Source organism: Dermacentor albipictus, chromosome 2, assembly GCF_038994185.2.
Source record: "Dermacentor albipictus isolate Rhodes 1998 colony chromosome 2, USDA_Dalb.pri_finalv2, whole genome shotgun sequence".
NCBI classification, from domain to species: domain Eukaryota; kingdom Metazoa; phylum Arthropoda; class Arachnida; order Ixodida; family Ixodidae; genus Dermacentor; species Dermacentor albipictus.
In genome coordinates this window covers 98,851,053-98,869,908 of record NC_091822.1, presented here as the reverse complement: position 1 = coordinate 98,869,908, position 18,856 = coordinate 98,851,053, and the positions used below count along the sequence as shown (strand labels likewise).

Sequence of the window (18,856 nt, the reverse complement as noted above, 5' to 3'; positions counted from 1 at the left end):
ACGTCCTTTTTTGTTACAGCATTCAAACGGCGATAGTCGACGCAAAATCTCCAAGATCCATCTTTTTTTTTTAACAAGAATCACTGGAACTGCCCACGGACTTGCTGACTCTTGTACGACTCCCTTTTTAATCATTTCTTGCACTTGTTCGTTGATAATCTGGCGCTCTGATGGTGAAACACGATATGGCTTTTGTCTAATCGGATTTGCCGAACCCGTGTTGATGGTATGGTGCATCCGAGACGCAGGGATTGCAGGTATATTGTCCTTCTGCGCAAAGTCGAATACCGAAACGTGCTTCGAAAGCACACCCACTAAAGTTCGGCGTTCACTCGTGCTGAGCGATTTATTTACCATCGACAAAAGGGCCGTTTCCGAACTGTGGCCATCAGGTTGTTCCGGCACATCTGTAAGTTCAGCCACTGATAAGGACGCGTGTTCCCTGGCGAAGGCTAATTTCATGCCATCTGATAGTATAACGGGCTCCTTGGAATAGTTTACGGTCCATAAGCCAGTGCGTCCACCTTTGATCGACACCACACAATGTGGCACCAACACATTCTTCTTCATACAGTTAAAGTGCATCGGTGCTACGGTAGCTTCGAAGCAGTCGGAATCGGCGCCGCAACAGACAACGGGAACGCAAACGGTAGATGATGCAGGTATGACCGTATCACCACAAACACACAGTGCAGTTTCGCGATCTGCAGGGTTCTCCAGGAGTCCTGATGGAATCCTATCATTTAAGAATACTTTTCCTGTGCGGCAGTCGACAGTAGCACCACACTCCCGCAAGAAGTTCATGCCGAGAATAACATCATGATTAGACCGAGGAATAATTACAAACTCTGTCGTAATAACATGGCCTCCCAAAAATACGTCAGCACTACACACACCAATAGGTCGCAATGGCTCACCACTCACTCCACAGAACTTTGAATCTTCGTCCCATTTAAACAAAACCTTTGGCCCTAACACGTGTTTAAACGAGACACTCATGACGGAAATTGTTGCGCCTGTGTCCACCAGAGCCATCACAGAGACATTATCTACAAGCACGCGCACTTTGTTTTTCAGCATCAACACAGGAGGTATTTCTGTCAGTAGCACGTCTCCAGCGACCTCACCTCCATCGGCCGCGCTAGCTAGTTTTCCGGTGACGAAGGGGACGTGGTGCGATGCCGCGGTGAGGGAGAACGGGGAGCACGACGTTGCGGTGAGGGTGTCAAACTCCTGTCAGATGCCGGGGAGCGGTTCCGGGAGCTGCTGAGCCAATACTCGTCGCCAGATGATACGTGTGCTGGCCACGGGGCAGCGTGTGACCGTTCGGAGGGCCGAGAAAACTCTGAGGGCTGGCCATACCACGTGGTCATACGCTGGTTGCAAAACCGCGATATATGACCCGGGACACCACAGGAATAACACACCGGGAGAGGTCGAAACCTTGGTTGTTCGTCGATGAAGCGGATATTATCATTTTCCCGCGTGTAGTGGGTTGGTTCGTGGCGTGTGTCACGACGATACATCGGGCGTCGAGTAGGCGTGCGTTGAGCGCGTTGGTCATAGCGCGGAGTCGGAGGGCGTGTTGTCATCCTCGGCTGTGGGGCTGCGCTGTACTCTACGGCCGCTGCGGTAACCATCGGTTGCCAAGGGGCCGAATGTGGCGTCGTCATAGCCTCACGTGACGTGTACACGCCATGGTGGTCAGCAGTTGAATGCAACTCCTTGCGGCGGGAAAGTTCCTCGCGGACGATCTGTCGGATGGTAGAAGGAAGGTCGAGGCAAGGACTCGTGTCCACACTGGCAACCGTCGTCACGTTTGCCAATCGACCAAACTTTGGCGCAATCCGACGCATCTTGAGCGTTTCAAAAGTTCTGCAGTGCCGAATGACGTCAGACACAGAACTGAGGCTCTCCTTTCCAATTAGAAAATTGTATACATCCTCAGCCACTCCTTTCAGCAAACGTCCGACTTTATCTTCTTCTGACATGCGAGCACTGACCACCTTGCATAGCTTTAATACTTCTTCGATATATGTTGTGCATGTCTCACCTGGTAGCTGCGCCCGTTGAGACAGTGTCTGCTCCGCACGCTTCTTTTTGGCGACTGAGTCCCCAAAACAAGCCTTTAGCTCGTCCACAAAATGTTCCCACGTCGTAAGCGCGTCCTCGTGGTTCTCATACCACACGAGGGCGGTATCGGTCAGGGAGAACACCACATTGGTGAGCTGAGCGGTTGCATCCCACCCGTTGGATTTGCTCACTCGTTTGTAGTGGACGAGTCACTCGTCGGCATCTTCCCCCGCTTTGCCTCCGAAGGTGGGTGGAACTCGGTAGTATGGCAGTGGACTGCTAGGCGCTGCCCTCGGAGTGGCTCCTTCTTCTGGCATGTCGAAGATGGTCACGGCTGATGGCGGGAGGCCGGCAAGTCGACGGCGAGGAAGAAGGTGCGGTCGTCTAGGACGATGTTGACGCATCCAGAACGTTCGAGCCACAGGTCAAAAGGGGACCGCGAAGCATGTTCTGCACGGACGCGGACAAAGGGCACGAGGCAGAACTCCTCGTCGTTCCGTAGTTCTTTTCACAGCTCAGCGTGCAGTTCGAAGAAACGCAAGGTGGCAGGACGAGACCAGGTGGGGAGTAGCGACGCGGTCAATCGAGTTCGTGTTGAAAGCGGGGCGCCAGGACGCAAATTGGCAGGAGACCGTAACGTCTTGGGGGAGCTGATAGTGAGTCAGCCCTTTTGTTGTCTCTCGGCAGCCAGAGTAGCTTTGAGACCACGCCCACCCCGAGTACGGCTCAAAGTATGAGTCAGACATAAGCGTTAGGAAAGGGAGCCCAAGAGCGCTTCCGTAGAAATGAAGTGTCTTGTTTTTTATTTTGAGCATCGGAATGTTTTTCGCGAATTGAGACTGGGATTTCTTTCAACGTGTAAGGTATGAGCTTTGTTTATGTTTTGGTTTGAGAAAGCTCCGAGATTTGAAAGATGCGTTTTATGTAAACATGTAGTCTCGCGAGATGCTCATTAATAAGTAGATAGGCTTTTTTTTGTGTGTGAGTAACCTGAGGGTCAAGGTTATCGTTCAGAGGCCTATGGTAAAGCGCGTGTGTTATTTAACCTTCTTTCTTTTTAAGTGTTGAATTTTCTAAGGTTAAGCGCGTAGATTTTCAGTGAGTGCATGATTTGCACGGAGAAGCGTTCTTAGTTCCATTAGCGCGTGTCCTGTGTGGACGGAAGGAAGCAGACTTTATGACTGGGTTGCTAGTGTGTGTTGAGGGCAGCCGTATTCTGACTTCTTTAGTGAGCGTGCGTGGAAAGAGTTATTGGAAGACGCATCATTTTAAGGGTTCTGCGGAGTGTGTAAATCCCGCAAGTTTAATTGTTCGTTTATGTCACGTGTCCTGTAGGACTTTCAGGGAAGAAACGTGAGTAAGCGTAAATGAAAAGTTTGCCTACAACGCAAGTACGCGTTTTGTTTAGTGACCACAAGGCTAGTGCACTTCTGATTACGCACTTGTGAGGTTGACCAGATTGTTCAGTGGCACCATTGCGTGCGATAAGTACGCCACTGCGATAGATTGGAAACATGCTGTTCGTGTAGTTAGGCCACTTAAGTTATGTTCGGCTGTTTTCATTTGATGTTTGCACCGTCAACGACCCTTTTGTTTTGCAACAACAATAGTACTCTGGTCTTGTCGGCATTCGAGGAGAAATAAATGGCTGTTTGGAAGGGTGGTTACAACTGTTTTGTCAAAATTGGGGAACTAAAAGATCAGGGTTCATTTTGACTCAGTAATAGCCTGGCGAGTCAGGGGTGAAGAGCCTGCGCTTACGCGTGGTGCAGCGCTGTGTTGTTTGGTTTGTTTGACGTATGTTCTCCAGGGCCCAGGATCCCGAGGGTTGTCAAACGAGGCTCGACCCCAGTACCCTGCAGCTTCTTTCAGCGTTCCTCATGGCCAGCGAATTGAGTTCACCGGCCATTCAGAACAACCGGGGCGAGGACGAGCTGTTAGATATGGAGCTGTTTCCTGCGATTACTTCGAGTTCCCCAAACCACTTCGAAACGCAGCACAGCTAATTGAGGAATGCAGAAGCAGGAAAGCACATTCCAGAGGAGCGCCCAGGCAAACAAGTTGAAGGCCACAAAACAGGTGCAAACCAAGACGGCGGTAATGCGCCGTGTCAGCCAGACGTGCCGGGAAGGCCCAAGCGTACCTCTCTTAGCCTTTGAAGAAGACATTTGCTACCGCTGTGGGGCCGTAGCACCGGGAGCAGGTGGGCCTCGGACAATGGAGCATGAGCAGCCCTCCCCTTCTCCTCGTTAGAAGAAGTGCATTGCCAGTCTGCGAGGCAAGACCGCAGAGAGCCGCCAGGTGTGACACCGCGACACGGGCGCCTACCATTGGCTGAAAATGGCGTCATCTGAGCGGACTCTCCTATTGGTCAAACATGACGTGACTTACAGTGCTCGAAGGGTTTATAAGAAGCCTTCCAGAGAGACCGGAATATTCCCTGATTCCCTGATTCACCTCTCTCGAACTTCTTGCCACGGGCCGCAGCGTCCGAGTTGCTGCCGGCCCGTAATGACTGTACGACTGTTAATTGACGTCTCACCTCTCTGTATATAATGTAGAATAAATACTCCCAAGTTTGGGTTTCCATCCTGGAGTCCGTCCCTCAACCCCTACAAGAGCAGACACGTGGCGTTGAGCAGCCGCTTTCTTTCAAAGGTCTCGATCGTCGCGTTGCCGTCAGCCGCAGCTGGGTGTAGGCAGGCCTAGCATCCACGTGTCCGAGAACTGGCGCGGAAGAACCGGCACCGACGAAGCGAAGAGAGAGAGAGGGGGAGGGCGCAAACGTCACGCAACCAGACGCCTGCGCAACATATTCGGCAGCTGGCGGGCGCCCGGCTGAATCACCGAAGCGCGTGCCTCCGCAGACGGGCCCCGTTGCGCCGTCTGCAACGAAAACTCCGAGGGCAGACTCTTTCCTTCTCTAGCTGTAACGACAGCTCCTCAAGCTTTCGAGACAGAAAGGATGCTTTTGTTTTGAGTTAGGTACCCGGCTCCTAAAATAACCCGCGTACCTCAAACGGGACTAGCAGACCGAGCGAGAAGGGGGTGGAAGTGGGGGGAGGGGAAGGGAGGAATGGGTGTGTGCGTTGAGTAATGCGAGTGGGATGCAGTGCGGGGGTTCTGCGACCGTATCCACATTCTGACCCTGTTTTACGAGCTTGTGTTTCCTCTCTTTCGTTTCTGGTCCGGTTTCTTTTTCTTTCTTCGCGCGTTCTTTCGAACTGACAAATAGCTAGCAACAGGTTTTCGTGAGGGGAGCCGGAATTTGAAAGGAAACTAGAACAATGGCAAACGAAAGGCATAAATGCGCGTTAGAAACTGCGCGGCAGATTTGAAGTTACATTTAGCATATGTGTAGGTGGATATTCCAGTCTTGCTTAGTTAAACCGGCCTGATGCCTGAGGAATCCAATGTTGGCTCCGGCGTTGGTCGTGGGCCGCCTCAATGTTTGAAACTTCGCTTGAACTTGAATACCAACACTTTACTGCGTGCTACGGACTCCTTTGCTTTGTTAGGATTCAGTCGCGCCGTTGCTTTCGTGAACAAACTTGCCCTATTCTGTGGTCTTCTGTTTGCACTTATACGTATTTAGAAGCTTTGTGGTCATAGCTTTTATGATCAACTATTCCCAGTTAAACGAAACTTGCTGAACCCAGAAACTTCCAAGTGCGGCAGTCTCCTGCTGTCAACTGTCACTCGAGGCCGGATTGCTCGTTGTCCTCGCAGAAGGCGAACAAGGCAAACCAGGCGGCGCCGGCCAGCGACTTCTTGTACATCGTCAGGGGAGAGGACATCAACGATGTGCCCACCAGCTACGTGGTCAACGGTATCAAGCCGCACGAGTTCCCTGTTATCGGTAAGTGGAAAAGGGGGAGGGAGGGCATTCTGTAAGTGTCTACCTATTGAACTGTCCATTTCGGCCGCGGCTGATTAGCTGGGGTTGAACCATCGACTAGGAAACTGGCTGTGGGTGCACGTTTCCTTCTCGCTGGTACCCCAGCCCAGCCAATCGGCAGTTGAGCAGTAGGCGAAATGAACATATACACTTGGTGCATATTTACGGAATACCTCTACTGGCTTTCAGAAGGCAAGGTGACACCATTGCTTACGCAATTCCCTGAATAACGGGCACTCCTTAGTCGAAGCAACGTAACGTGACGCGAATGTCACAAGTAAACCACACGCGGGTGAAGGCTGATGATGCGTCGTACATGCTTTCTTCGTAACGTGTCAGTGACGCTATGCTGTTTACATCAAGTCGATAAAATTAATATATTTTTCTGACTCCCTATCAGTATACTTATATGTAGGGTGTGAAAAGGATTAGTGACTCGTGAATATTACTGTCCCAGAGAGAGAGAGAGAGAGAGACAAAGACAGAAAGGTTAATCAGAGATTGTCTCCGGTTGGTTGCCTTGTACCGGCGGAGGGGTAAAGGGATGCGATAAGTGAGAGAGAGAGGCAAAGAATGAATAAAAGAAAACAAAAAACCACACACACACACACACACACTACAAAACTGCTTCTGCGGGCACTGTCACGCAGTCTGCGAAGGCCTTCCTAGTGTTACACAATGTCACAAAGCGACATGTCGTGCTAAGCATCTGACTCATCAATGCAAACGCTAAGGAGCAAGCCTCTTTCTGACAGCAATTGTGAAGGTCTGTCTGCGGCTCTTCTATGGTTTCACCGTACCTATGATGCGCCCCCCCCCCCCCCCCCTGTAGAAGAAAAGAATGTAGAGGCGAAATTAAATAACATTAGCCGATCGAGCAAATGTGACGTCACTGTCGAGCATCATTTGCCTGCTCCATGTGCTACGTAAAATGCAGTGTTCTCGCCACTTCTACGGCGTATGACGTGTGGTATGTCGGACGCGAAGAGAATGACATTCGTCATGGAAGCTTATTTACGTCTATACTGCCGGACGAAGGCATCTCCACGCGATTTGCAATTCCTTCTGCCTTGTTTCAACCATCTCGATCTTGTATGCCCGTAAATTTTGTTATCGTACAATCTAATAACCAACTGCCGTTGTTGACTGAGCTTTCCTGCCCTCGGCGCCCATTCCGTTTCCAAATTGCAGGATTTCTGCTTCCACACCTCGCATGCACAACCTAACGTCGCTTCTTCTTAATTTCAACTAGCGCACCAGCTGCACCTGTTTTCTCTTTAATCCAAACCGTCGTATTCCCCTCTATTAAGGTCTCTTAACGTCACACTTACTTCTTCCGTTTTCTCAGCAGTGCTAAAATGCTTTACTTGGCAAGTTTCTTTGTTGTCACTCTAGTTTGCGCCACACCAGCTGTAGTTGCACAATTCACTGATTATGACCGACTGCGCGTGCTAACTTACCTCAAAGAAACTCGGGTCAGTTCATGTTACCCGTTAGGTAGTTTTAATTGTTCATTTCAAGCAAGAAATGGGGTGAAAAAATAAGGAAGTAGGACCAGATGCTATATTCGTTCTGTTACCGCAGCTCCGTATTATATTACTGTTTAGCAAGTTGCTTCAGTGCTGTAGACAAGACCGACAAATTTTACTACGCAGGGCGCACGGAAGGATCGTGGCTTATGCAAAAGCGGCGTGATTTCATAGCTCGCATGAGACTGGGCTAATTTTGCGGCGCAGGAGACACCGAAAATGCCGAACTTGAGGCCGTTCTGGTGGCCTTCAGAGGTTTTCCACTTTCTTGACACGTAAAAGCATGTCATCGTACATGGCTAAAAAGCAAGACGAATAATCCTCAGTGGCTAAGAGGATAACTACAGGATGCAACTGGCTAAGTTAAAATCGCTTGCATTGCAAATACTTGATGGCAGGGAGCTCGTTTTAATAAGAAGCATTTCTTGGCGAACATTTGCCACTTTGACAGTATATATCTAGCCGCCTACGTTTTGGTGCTCTCATGGTCGTTTCGTTACCTTTCTAAGTACCAAAATTGGCATAGTATGACAACAGTGTATGACGAACATAAATTATCCTTCGTGACATGAATATGATGACATGTGCATCATGTAAATCATAAAAGAGCCGCCCATGTCTTGGTGCTCTCGTGGTCATTTCGTCAACTTGGTCGGTACCTAAATTGGCATGGTACCAAAACTGGCATAGTATGAAAAGCGTGTATGACGAACATAAATGGTATTTCTTGACATGAATGTCATGACGTACGTGTCATGTAAGCAATGAAACATCCGCCTCCATCTTGGTATGTCCCGAAATTGGCATAGTAGGACAAGAGTGTATGACAAACATAAATAATAGGTCATGACATGAATGTCATGGCATGCGTGTCATGTAGGTCATGAAACATACGCCTCTGTCTTGGTATGTACCGAAATTGGCATAGTAGGGTATGACAAACTTAAATAATAGGTCATGACATGAATGTCATGGCATGCGTGTCATGTAGGTCATGAAACATACGCCTCCGTCTTGGTATGTACCGAAATTGGCTTAGTATGACAAGAGTGTATGACGAACATAACTGATAGGTCATGACATGTGTGTCATGTTGGTCATGAAACAGCCGCCGACGTCTTGTTGCTCTCATAGTCGTTTCGTTAACTTGTATTTCTTAATTCATAGTGTTAGTGTGAAAACGTTGCTTGACAGGTTCTGGTGCTTTCTGGAAAGGTTATTTGGTATATGATCTCGAACCCTGTATCTTGCAGGCTGAGGAGTAGCCGGTGCATTAAATAGTGCGTCAACATCTCCTTATATCATATCAATAATAAAAAAATACCGTATGCCGCTGCGTTGCTTGAACTCCTGTCGAATTAACGTCTACAGACAGCGCGAGATTGGGTCTGTCGGAATTTTTCTGTTAGCATTGTAAAGGAGTTTATATACTCTGTCCGAGGCTTTTGGGTGTTAGTGAAAATTAAGGAAAGCTTAATGAGTGAATCCGCAGTACATAATACTAAAAATATGGCTGGGACTATTTGTGGCCATGCGGTCAGGAACGCAAATAATGAAGATACATTATCTGTTTATGGCAATAATGTTTTTTTTTTGAGGTTCGATAGTTCAGTAACACGAAACGCGGATATAAAGGGCCAATAATAACGCTGAAGAAAGGTTAAATATACTGAGCTAGGCGGAATCAGCCGCCGCAAGGCTTCAAAGGGGATGTCCTCATATCCGTCCAACCAGGCGGCGTGACGAGAATAGGAAATCTGCAGGCATAGGAGGGTGGTAGTGGGCCGTATTTGGAGATCGCGCTGGGGTATATGGAGAACACGGTCTCGCATTGCGGGATGAAATTGACCGATTAGCTATACGATGGCGGTCACGATGACTTTCAGATTAGCTGGTGTTGGCGCCTCGACCCTAATCGGCGTCTCCCTCGTTTTCCCCAACGCAGGCACCTACGTGGACAAGCGCGTCGTGCCGGGCTTCCGGTACGTGGTCCGCGGGAACCGCACTTCACGCTTCCTGTTCGGCGGCCGGCCCCTGCGACTGGAGAGCGTGGGCCGCGGCTACGGCAAGCGCATCACGTTCGAGGCGCCGCCCGGCGTGCTCAACGAGAACGACAACTTCTTCTACTCGGACACCATCGAGCAGGGCTACGGCTTCGCGCCGGTCGCCGTCCAGGTCGGGTACCGCTTCCGCGTCCAGGACTGCCAGGGCGAAGTCTGCGGCGACCTGGTGCTCGACGAGCTGCTCGGCGAACAGACCGAGGTCGCGGGCGACGTCCGCAAGGAGGACGGCGCCATCGTCAAGCAGATCGCGGTCGACTTCCACGCGAGGTTCCTGTGCGTGAACAACAGGCTCCTGGACCGCCAGCTGGTCTGGAACAGGGTCCGTCTCAGCGCCGTCGCGAGACTCGTCAAGCACCGCGGATCGACCGAGGCCCGCCTGGAGAAGCTGCTGCTTCGCGACTGTCCGCTGGCCGGCTACGAACTGGTTCCCTTCTCGCGCAAGGTGCAGCAGCTGGTCAACAGCGAGGAATAGATAGGTATAGGTGTGCGACCCACGCCCGACCACATCAGCTCTGGTTGCGGAGATCTCTTCTTTGACGTTATCGACCCGGCCCCGCACTGTACCGGTCGTATTCGTTCAACCAAAGAGTCGGCATCTCTCTCGGAGCGCACTCCTAGGGAACCAAGGATCGCGAGCGTGAAAGGACGTCTGTTCTGGTCTTTGGGCGGTCTTCTCCCGCTCACCGAAGGAGAGCTGTCGATTGCATGGCCTGACAGGGCGAACCCCACGGACAGTGACCGTGTACGAGGTGATCTACTGAAAGAGACTCTTGTAAAAAAAGGAGACAAGAGCGACTCTGCTCGGCAGAAAGGACAGTATTTATGCGAGTCGTTTCTAAAGTCAGCGTGTTCAAAGCTGCTCGTAGAAGAGAGAAAACAAAACAAAACAAATGAGCGCAGAACTGCGTGCGTGGGGTCGTGGTCAGCCGGCTGGCCGTGCCCTGTTGGGAGAGTGATATATTTTTGTCGATCTTGTCCATTCTACTCCCGTCCTTGTTTACACAATTCTTTCAAGGAACTATCTGCGCGTCTTGCAATTCTCCTTTTGTTTATTATTTTGTTGTTGTTAGAGAAGAGGTACCATACACCTCGCGCCCCTACTTTTGCCGCTTCGCTGTAGCCCTGGCGAGAACTCCTGTATATTTTATACCATTATTAGTATTTTTTACGTTTGTTCGTCGTCGTCATCCCAGCAGCCGGAATCGTTTGTTGTGAACACCGGGTCGCTCGGTTCCGACGTTGTGCGCATTTATTTATTCGGTGAACGGTGTAATTTATGCACGGGCAAGCGATGCCACGTCTGTGTTTCGCCGTTGCTGCTGCTCGAACGTCAAATAAAGTACGAAATAAACCTGACCTTGGTTTCTTGATGTGTTCTGTCGATTCCGTTCCTGGTGTTTATCCCCATCGCCATCTTCACCACGTGCATCATCATCGTCGTCTTCATCATCGAATAACAGTGGTAGCGAATGATTTGGCTGACTGTGGCCACCACATTTCAAATTGTAGTGAATGGCAGCGTACAATAAATCTCCGTTGGAGTATACGGTGAATGTGGAGGCATGCTATCTCTAAACACACCAGGCAAAAATAAAATAATAAGAAAGGCGCCTCTTCAAGCTGTGGCGTAGTCGACACAAATTATTTTAAAAAAAGAAAGCAAGGCTTCCATGCAGGGGAAATTTTGAAGGAAAACTGCAGCATAGAAGACTGCCGCCCAAAAAATGTTTGTCGAAGCACGTAAATACAAGCAATATAGTAATAATTGGATGTTGTCATCCATCTCTGATATTCAGCTGATGTTGTGGATAGCCATGTCCCCTATGCTTTCGGTAATTAACTGGTAAAGAACTGCCGTGTTCGCCAGACTGGCTCGAATTATCCTGGATATGAGGAGATAAGCTAAGTAGCAGTGACCCCGAAGAGTTGTTAGTCTCCGAGTATGAGCTAGTTAGAGACTGCCGCTACAGCTAAAAAATAAAAAAAATTTCACACAGAAGCTCTCTGGGAGTTGTCGTAAGCATTGTGCTACTTACTGATCTCCACGCGGACTGGTGTCATTATCATTGTTATGAAACTTGATCAGGCCAGTACAAACGACAACGCTGTGGCGACACGAACGGGGGTTGCGGAAGACGGCGCCAGGTGCGCTGATGACGTTCCGATCATTATAAGCCATTATCGCTGTTTAGTGTCCCATTGAACTATTGACCAAACATAGTAAAGTGGCGGCTTCGTATAGCACCGCGTGGGCCGCACCTTGAAAGCGATCTGCGATGCCGACAAAGAGTGCCGACTGCTGATAGCTACCCGCGTTGTGTTCTCGCTGCTTACTTAGCGTTGAGAGAGAGAGAGAAAAACTTTATTTAGTTCTTTCAAGGATTTAGCGTCTCGAGGTCTCGGTCATCGTCTTGGGCGCCGGCAACTTGGAGCCTCTTCCGGCAAGGGTGGGCCCCTATTCCAGGGCTCCACTGAGCCTAGCTACCTCCCTAGCGCGCTGCACTAAGGCCCTTTGGGCCGTGAGCTCGCAGCTGGTAAGCCGACTCTCCCATTGCTCCGCACTCGGGTTATTGTGTTGGTGGAATGATTTATTGTGTTTACATTCCCATGTGACATGATATAGTGTGGGTGTGGCCCCGCACCATGGGCAGGTGTCTCTGTATTGTGTTGGGTACATTTTGTTTAGCGTTGAAGAGACACACCCGGGTCCTTATCTTAAAAGCGACCTGCGAAAGCCGCAGAGTGAGGCGTGTGCCGAGAGCTCCGTGAGCGCTGTGTTTTCGCCGCTTCGTTGAAGTTGAAGCGAGAGGCTACACGAAGGTGAATCTGCTCTCGAAAGCGGTCGTCGTCCTACGGGACGGACGGAGGGCCGGTTTTCTCGTTGCGTAGGCATAGAAATGTTTGCGCATTTAAAACACAAAGCGTAGAGAAGACCAGAAGACGGGCCTACTCAAGGTACGAGAATTCAAGGCATCTGTACAACAGGTATAGTCGGCGTACAGCGACATCTCGGACTTCCATCCGTCTGTTGCACCTGTAAGTCCATCACTTCCTAGATTTCTACATCGCATTTTCAGTTATTTACTCGCTCATAAGAGACAAACAATGGTAAGAAGGACTAAGATAAATTATAATCGCAAATGCTTCAGCATTCCAAAGCTTGAAGTTTGCAGTCACTTAGGAGTGAGTGAAAAAAAAATATAGTGTTTAAATGGGACGGTACGATTTCAAGAACAGCATTTAAGATGCATTTACAAGCATGAGGCTAGTAGGGTTGATAATAAAAGGAATGAGAGGGTTGAGTTCGGTGAACGGGAATAGTACAGTACAATGCTTGACAGAAAATAAAGCAAACTAGAATTCAGCGCTTCTAGTCCAAATGCACTTGGGAAATGTTTTCGCATCTCATACAAACATATTGTTTCAGGCGTTCTTCGTTCATCTACAACATTCTAGCCGACATTATAAATCTGATTATTTGCGATCAAAGCGAAGAGGCACGAAGCTTGCTTTTGAGTAAACACGAAAAATCGTCTTGTGAAACGGGAAACAATGTTCTGTTCCGGCATCCGACAAACATTTGCAGCATTATGATTTGGCGCGAACCGGTTACGTAAAAAGCAAAAAACAGAACCGGAAAGCATAAAGTGAATCCTCGGTATTCAGGTAGGTTGCGCATCATTGATGCGACATCTGTGAGTTCTCCTCGCCATCGGAGAGTCGCTCGAGCAGCTGAATGCCTTAGCGAAGTCATCGACATACATCAGCGGTGCGTTGATCTGGATCCTAGCTCTTGGCGACGATTTCCTCGGGCAGCGCTGGTGGTTGCCGAAAATATAAAAGAACTGAGCGTCCGACAGCGTCCACAAACTCCAGGCCACCTTCACTGTGTGCCACTCGGTCGAGCTCAGTGCCCGCAGAACGGTGGATAACCCGAGTGCGCTGTAGAAGACCTGGTCGGTGTCGAGGTCACGCGGGCGATCGCTGAGGTAAGTCTCAAAGAAGCAATGTTTCAGTGTTGCAATGTTGGCAGTTGTCTCTGATTTCCACTTGATGTTCCGCAGTGCCATGGCCCACAGGCTTTCGGCCAATTGCTGGCCGAGAAGAGCCATGTTCGGCAGGCGTGCTTTGTACGAGCCGGTATGGATGAAATTGTAGGTGGTAGACGAGACAAGGAGGTAGCGGTCTTGCACGAAGAAGAATTCCCCGTAGCTAGTCATTCTCTTTGCTGCCAAGATGGATAGGCGAGCCGTTTCCAAATTTAGGTTATAAGAGCGACCGTTCAGCAGGTTCTGCGCGAAGTCTGGCGTAGCAGTTGGAACCGGCACGGAAGTTCTGCTCAAAGACATAGGAGTCAGCAGCGTCACGTTCTTGAAGAATCTCTCCAGCTTGTCGGCGTCTTCAGGCTCGAAGAGGGTACTGTTTCTGAACAGTTCGCGAGCGGCGTCTTTTACGGCGAAGAATGTATCTTTTACTTGAACGTCCTTGTCGCGGCTGGTCAGAAGCTCCGCCTGGAACAAGCCCCACAGTCCGTGCAGAAGGAATATGCTGTTCGCGCAGATTTCGAAGATGCGTGAAGAGACAGTGCCGGACTCGACGACGAACTCATTGGCGCCGCTAACGACGGCGTGCCACAGAAGGTACGCGGCTTTCGATCCCGCCTGAGTGTCGCCGGCGAACAGGTCATAAAGACGCCGAATCCTTCTGGCGCCTCGCACGCGGATGGTTTGCACGTCTCTCAGCGACAAACCGTTTGCGTTCACTGCTGCCTCAAAGTCATCGATGTTCCAAACCTCTCGGTTGAAAGCGTTAGAGTCTTTCTGCGGATGGTACGTTGCCCGCGCTTCGGGGACATGACGGATGTGCTCGCACAGCTTCGTCGCCACCATAACCGCTTCTTCTGCCGTCACTGCCATACTTAAGCTGCTCTTGAGAGCGTGAACCGTACTAATGAGATCGGTCAGAGAACGGTTGTCCGGAGGACATTTGGGCAAAGCTCGTAAATACAGCGTCCAGGCATTAAAGTGGGAGAGGTGCACGACTGACACCAGAGAATACCTCAATTGCATGGTTACGCAGAACATCAGGGCACTTCGAGTGTCCGCCTTCGTCAGAAGGCCCGCCATTTCTCGAGACAAGGCGCTGGCCAAGGAGGAGGCGAGCGACTCGTGGTGCAACGTGGCTTGCACGCACGTCTGGTGGTAGGCGTTGAGGAATCGTCCGGCCTCGCGCATCGTGGCGCCCTGCGGCATCACGCCCGTGATCATGGCTTCGCGGAGCTGATGCTGCACGCCAGCTTCCACCGAGAGCGCGTCGCTGATTACGCTCGAGCAGACGTACGCGAAGAAATCTGAGCAGGGTCTCACGGTCCCGTTGACGCTCATGGCGAGTTCGTAGGCCTCCTGCGGACAGCAGAAGTCGGTGTCGGAGGGCTGCCTGCCGTGTTTTCGGCGCTCGCTCACGTAGACGGCGACGAAGGCGATCGCCGCGGCGACGACCAGAGATAAAGACAGGCCGCAAGCGACGACTAAAAGGCGCTGGGAGACGGCAGGTGGCGCGGGGGACGGCATGTTCGCCACCGCGGCGGCTTCGGGAACACCGTTTCCCAAGGGCGCCGCAGTCACCGGGCCTCGATTAACACCGTCCGCCATGGCTTCGTTCTTCTGCTTCTTCTTCTTATCGTCGCGTGCGAGTTCAGCGCGCCTGCGCGAGGGCACGGCGTAAGATGTACCCTTTAGATACATCATCACCGCGCCCTTTTCATCTTTCAGGTACATCTTGCACCGAATGCCTGATTATGCACCCTATTTCGAAAAGGCGCCGGGAGATGACTCTCCTATCATAGGTCTGACACGTGAGAGGCGGCAATACTTTTCTAATGGAAATGTTCGTTGTTCTGACGTTGTTTGCTGCGCGTCTTTTTTTTATGTGTGTGTGTGTGCTATGAATAAAATTACAAATGTTCCTCCGCCTAATCGTCATCGGCAGCGCATGATTTCATGCGAAGTGAACGAACGATGTCTATTTTAGGGGATGCGAAAGAGAAGTTTTTTGGCGCGCTATTCAATGTATTTCGCAAATATCGATTGGCACCGTCCCATTTTGCCATTCGCGGAGCCGTCAAGGAATGCTAGCGCCACGCGCAGACAACGGCGTCCCAGACACCGACAAGGCAGAAACATTCGCGACAATCCTGTGCGCGATAAGCGAGTGGCAAGGAGGTTATAGCTTGCGTGGTGGGTTGTCTACCAGTTGCCATGGCGGCAAGGTGATTTCATTTCGTTTTACTTTTCGCTGATGCGTCACGCCGATTTTGCACCAGATGACGCTTCGGTCATCGGTCTGTTTAAGTGCAGCGTGAAGGGAGCATAGACAGTTTTAGCATGTTTAACTTAGCGTCTGCAATCAAATGCAAAGGCATTACGGACGCAAAGAAATAGCGACGTCATCCCTGCGCATGCTCCGAACGTTTTGGGGTTCCTTTGGTTTACGTGCGCTGCGATAACGTACGTCATTCGACGAGCTTAACGTCCGTAATGTTTACGGACAGTAAAAAAATAACGTTGTTGAACGCGGCCGTACCCATGGCTCCTACTTCAGCGTGAATTCTCGTAATGGCTACGCTTTCACTCGCGTTGATCGGCAGCAACTATAGAAATTAGCTTTCGCTTTCTCTGAGCTCGTGAGCCATAATTGCAAGTAATTCACCATTTGTCACTGAAAGTGTCACCACGAATGCTTAGACTTGCTGAGTGTGCCATGTCAACTTAAAAAAAAAACTATGCAGATACCACGCACTGTGGGAATGGATGTAAGCGAACCTTTCCGGGCTGGGTGCTTTGATTAACAATAATTAGCGGTGATGTTGCCGGCTACAGCTTAATTTATTCAACGTTAAGGCTAACACGAGAGTGGTGAGTTGATGTAAACGTTACCTTGCGTGCAGTGGCGTAGCCAGAAATTTCGTTCGGGGGGGGCTCACAATGCAGCTCGACCACCTCCTAAGAGGAAACATTAGGTCGGATGCTCCTATCTAAATACATGTAGAAGGAAAATTGGTTTTTCTCGGCAACCACTTCACCAAATTTGATGAGCTTCGTTGCATTTAAAAGCAAAACTTAAATTCTAGAGATTGTTTGTTTCAACTTTTCGATTTACGTCGTCAATATTTTATTAAAAAGTGGCAAACATCAAAAATTTTCACAAAACGAAACAATGAAGTTTACAACTCTGCAAATTAGCAATGAAAATTGATATGACAATTCTGTAAATTGCACATAATAGTACATCTACAGCGGACAATATTGATGTTACACATGAGTCTCAAAAAATTAAGTATTATGGAAATAAGGATTTTCCAGAACCCTTGTACATAACATAACAAATTCAAATCGACATATCGAATTTGTTCGCTTTGAATGGTGTAGTGGATGCTGTTTACAGAACCATGGTATTTGTTCTTGATGAAGAGCTATTAATTTGTAAACTTCGTGCTTCTATGTCTTTTTCGAAGTTTCGAATTTTTCAAAATATTTTAAACACAGTTCGGGCCCTAAATCGAAATTCCGCTTACAACAGGCACTACAATTTAACTTACTCTCTCAAATGCAACAAATTTCATTAAAACGATTCAGAAGTTATCTCAGAAAAACGTTTCTGCGTTTTACATGTATCTGAATAGGTCGCGTCGGAGTTGGGCCCGAGCTAAAGCTTCCTCTTAAAAATTTGCCTAGAGATCAAATACATGAATAATAACTGTATTGTCATTGCCAAAGATGCTGCAAACGAATTCTTGAACGCTACGCACTGTCAATACAAGCAAAATATGTATGTTTTCATGGAATATTATACTCGTATGTGCCAAAAATTGTGCCCAACATAACTATTGTCAATGCTTCCATGTTTTTTGTCTATTTACTAAGTAAAGAAAATATCACACGAGCTTTAGAACTACATCAGTTCGAAACCAGCAAAGCAGTGAATGCCGCTGATATGAAAAATGTAAAGGCCATGAAATGAACAAGTTGAAGACAAATATGCTAATGAAACTTTGTCATTCAAGAACCTTATTTACATTATTGTACATATGCAACGGCCAGTGAAAAATCTCAATGACGCTGTCATTTGTTTCAATGTATTACGCAGGAGCAGCTGTCACCGGTCGTGTATCGTGAGTAACTGCACCGAAATTATAGTCGCAACAGAAAGCACGTATAAAAAGCAGAAGTTCTGCAGAATTTACGAGGGCCAGTCAAATGAAAGTGAGCCAATGCGAATATATGACAAATGGGGTACTTTATTTAAAAGTAGCCTTCATGAGCATTTAGACATTTGTCCCATTGACTAACGAGTCGCGTAATTCCCGTCTCATAAAGCTCCTCGGGTTGTTGCTCCAAAACGTCTGCAACTGACTTTCACGTCATCGTCCGAGACGAATCCGGTTCCCTTGAGCTGTTTTTTTGGTTGCCCCAAAATGTGGAAGTCGCAAGGCGACAGGTCTGAGCTGTATGGCGGATGTTGCAGCTTTGGCCGCTTGAACTTGGCCAGTTTTGTGTTAACCACATCAGCGACGTGTGCAGGGGCATTGTCGTGGAACAAGATGACCCCATTCGTCAATTTTTCACGTAGTTTGTTCTTGATTGCAACACGCAGCTGATCCGGCGTTTCACAATATCGGAAACAATTGATAGCCTCTCAAGATTTGGCAAATTCTATCAGTAATGGCCCCTGACGATCAAAAAATAAAAGTCAACAACGCCTTTCCGGCGGAAATGACGGCTTATGCTTTCTTTGGGGGTGGTGAATTCGAACGTTTTCTTTGTAAGCTTTGCCGTCGTGTTTTAGGCTCGTAGTAGTGGCATGATGGTTTGTCTCCGACCACAATTGCAGACATGAAATCGTCACGCTTATCGTGATACCGGATTAGATGAGTAAAGGCAGCGTCGAACTTCTCCGCACTTTGGCGGTGGTTCAAAATCTTGGGCATCCATAGCGCACACAATAGCCGATAACCGAGATGTTCATGAATTATGGCATGAACGGTGACGGTGAACCGAACCGCGACTGATGGAATATACAAATGGAATGGAATATACAAATGCCAAGATACAGCTTGATAAAGGGCAAAAAAGTGCCACTCGAAACAGTTCACTGCACGTATGCACAAAACCTCGCAACAAGATATCTAAACGTACGTATAAGTCTCCAATAAATCTACGCATCTAAGAAAAAGTCACGGTGCGTAAAGGGTCAAACAAGGCAAATAAACATGTTGCGCAATCACAGGTTCACAG

General features: G+C 49.0%; 1 protein-coding gene across 1 annotated transcript; it reads left to right on the top strand.

The window, feature by feature from the left end:
- The first annotated feature begins 641 nt into the window (after positions 1–641).
- Positions 642–10,917, top strand: LOC139055498 (uncharacterized). The gene is made up of 3 exons (XM_070533005.1): positions 642–662; positions 5,803–5,932; positions 9,446–10,917. Exons 1-3 carry the CDS (start codon positions 654–656, stop codon positions 10,033–10,035), a joined length of 729 nt encoding a protein of 242 aa, XP_070389106.1. The 5' UTR covers positions 642–653; the 3' UTR covers positions 10,036–10,917.
- The last annotated feature ends 7,939 nt before the right edge of the window (positions 10,918–18,856 follow it).

Bases quoted from the DNA above. Each gene is read 5' to 3' on its own strand.
- LOC139055498 (XM_070533005.1), top strand. The intron at 5,933-9,445 runs GTAAGTGGAAAA...TCCCCAACGCAG, and splicing joins GCACGAGTTCCCTGTTATCG to GCACCTACGTGGACAAGCGC.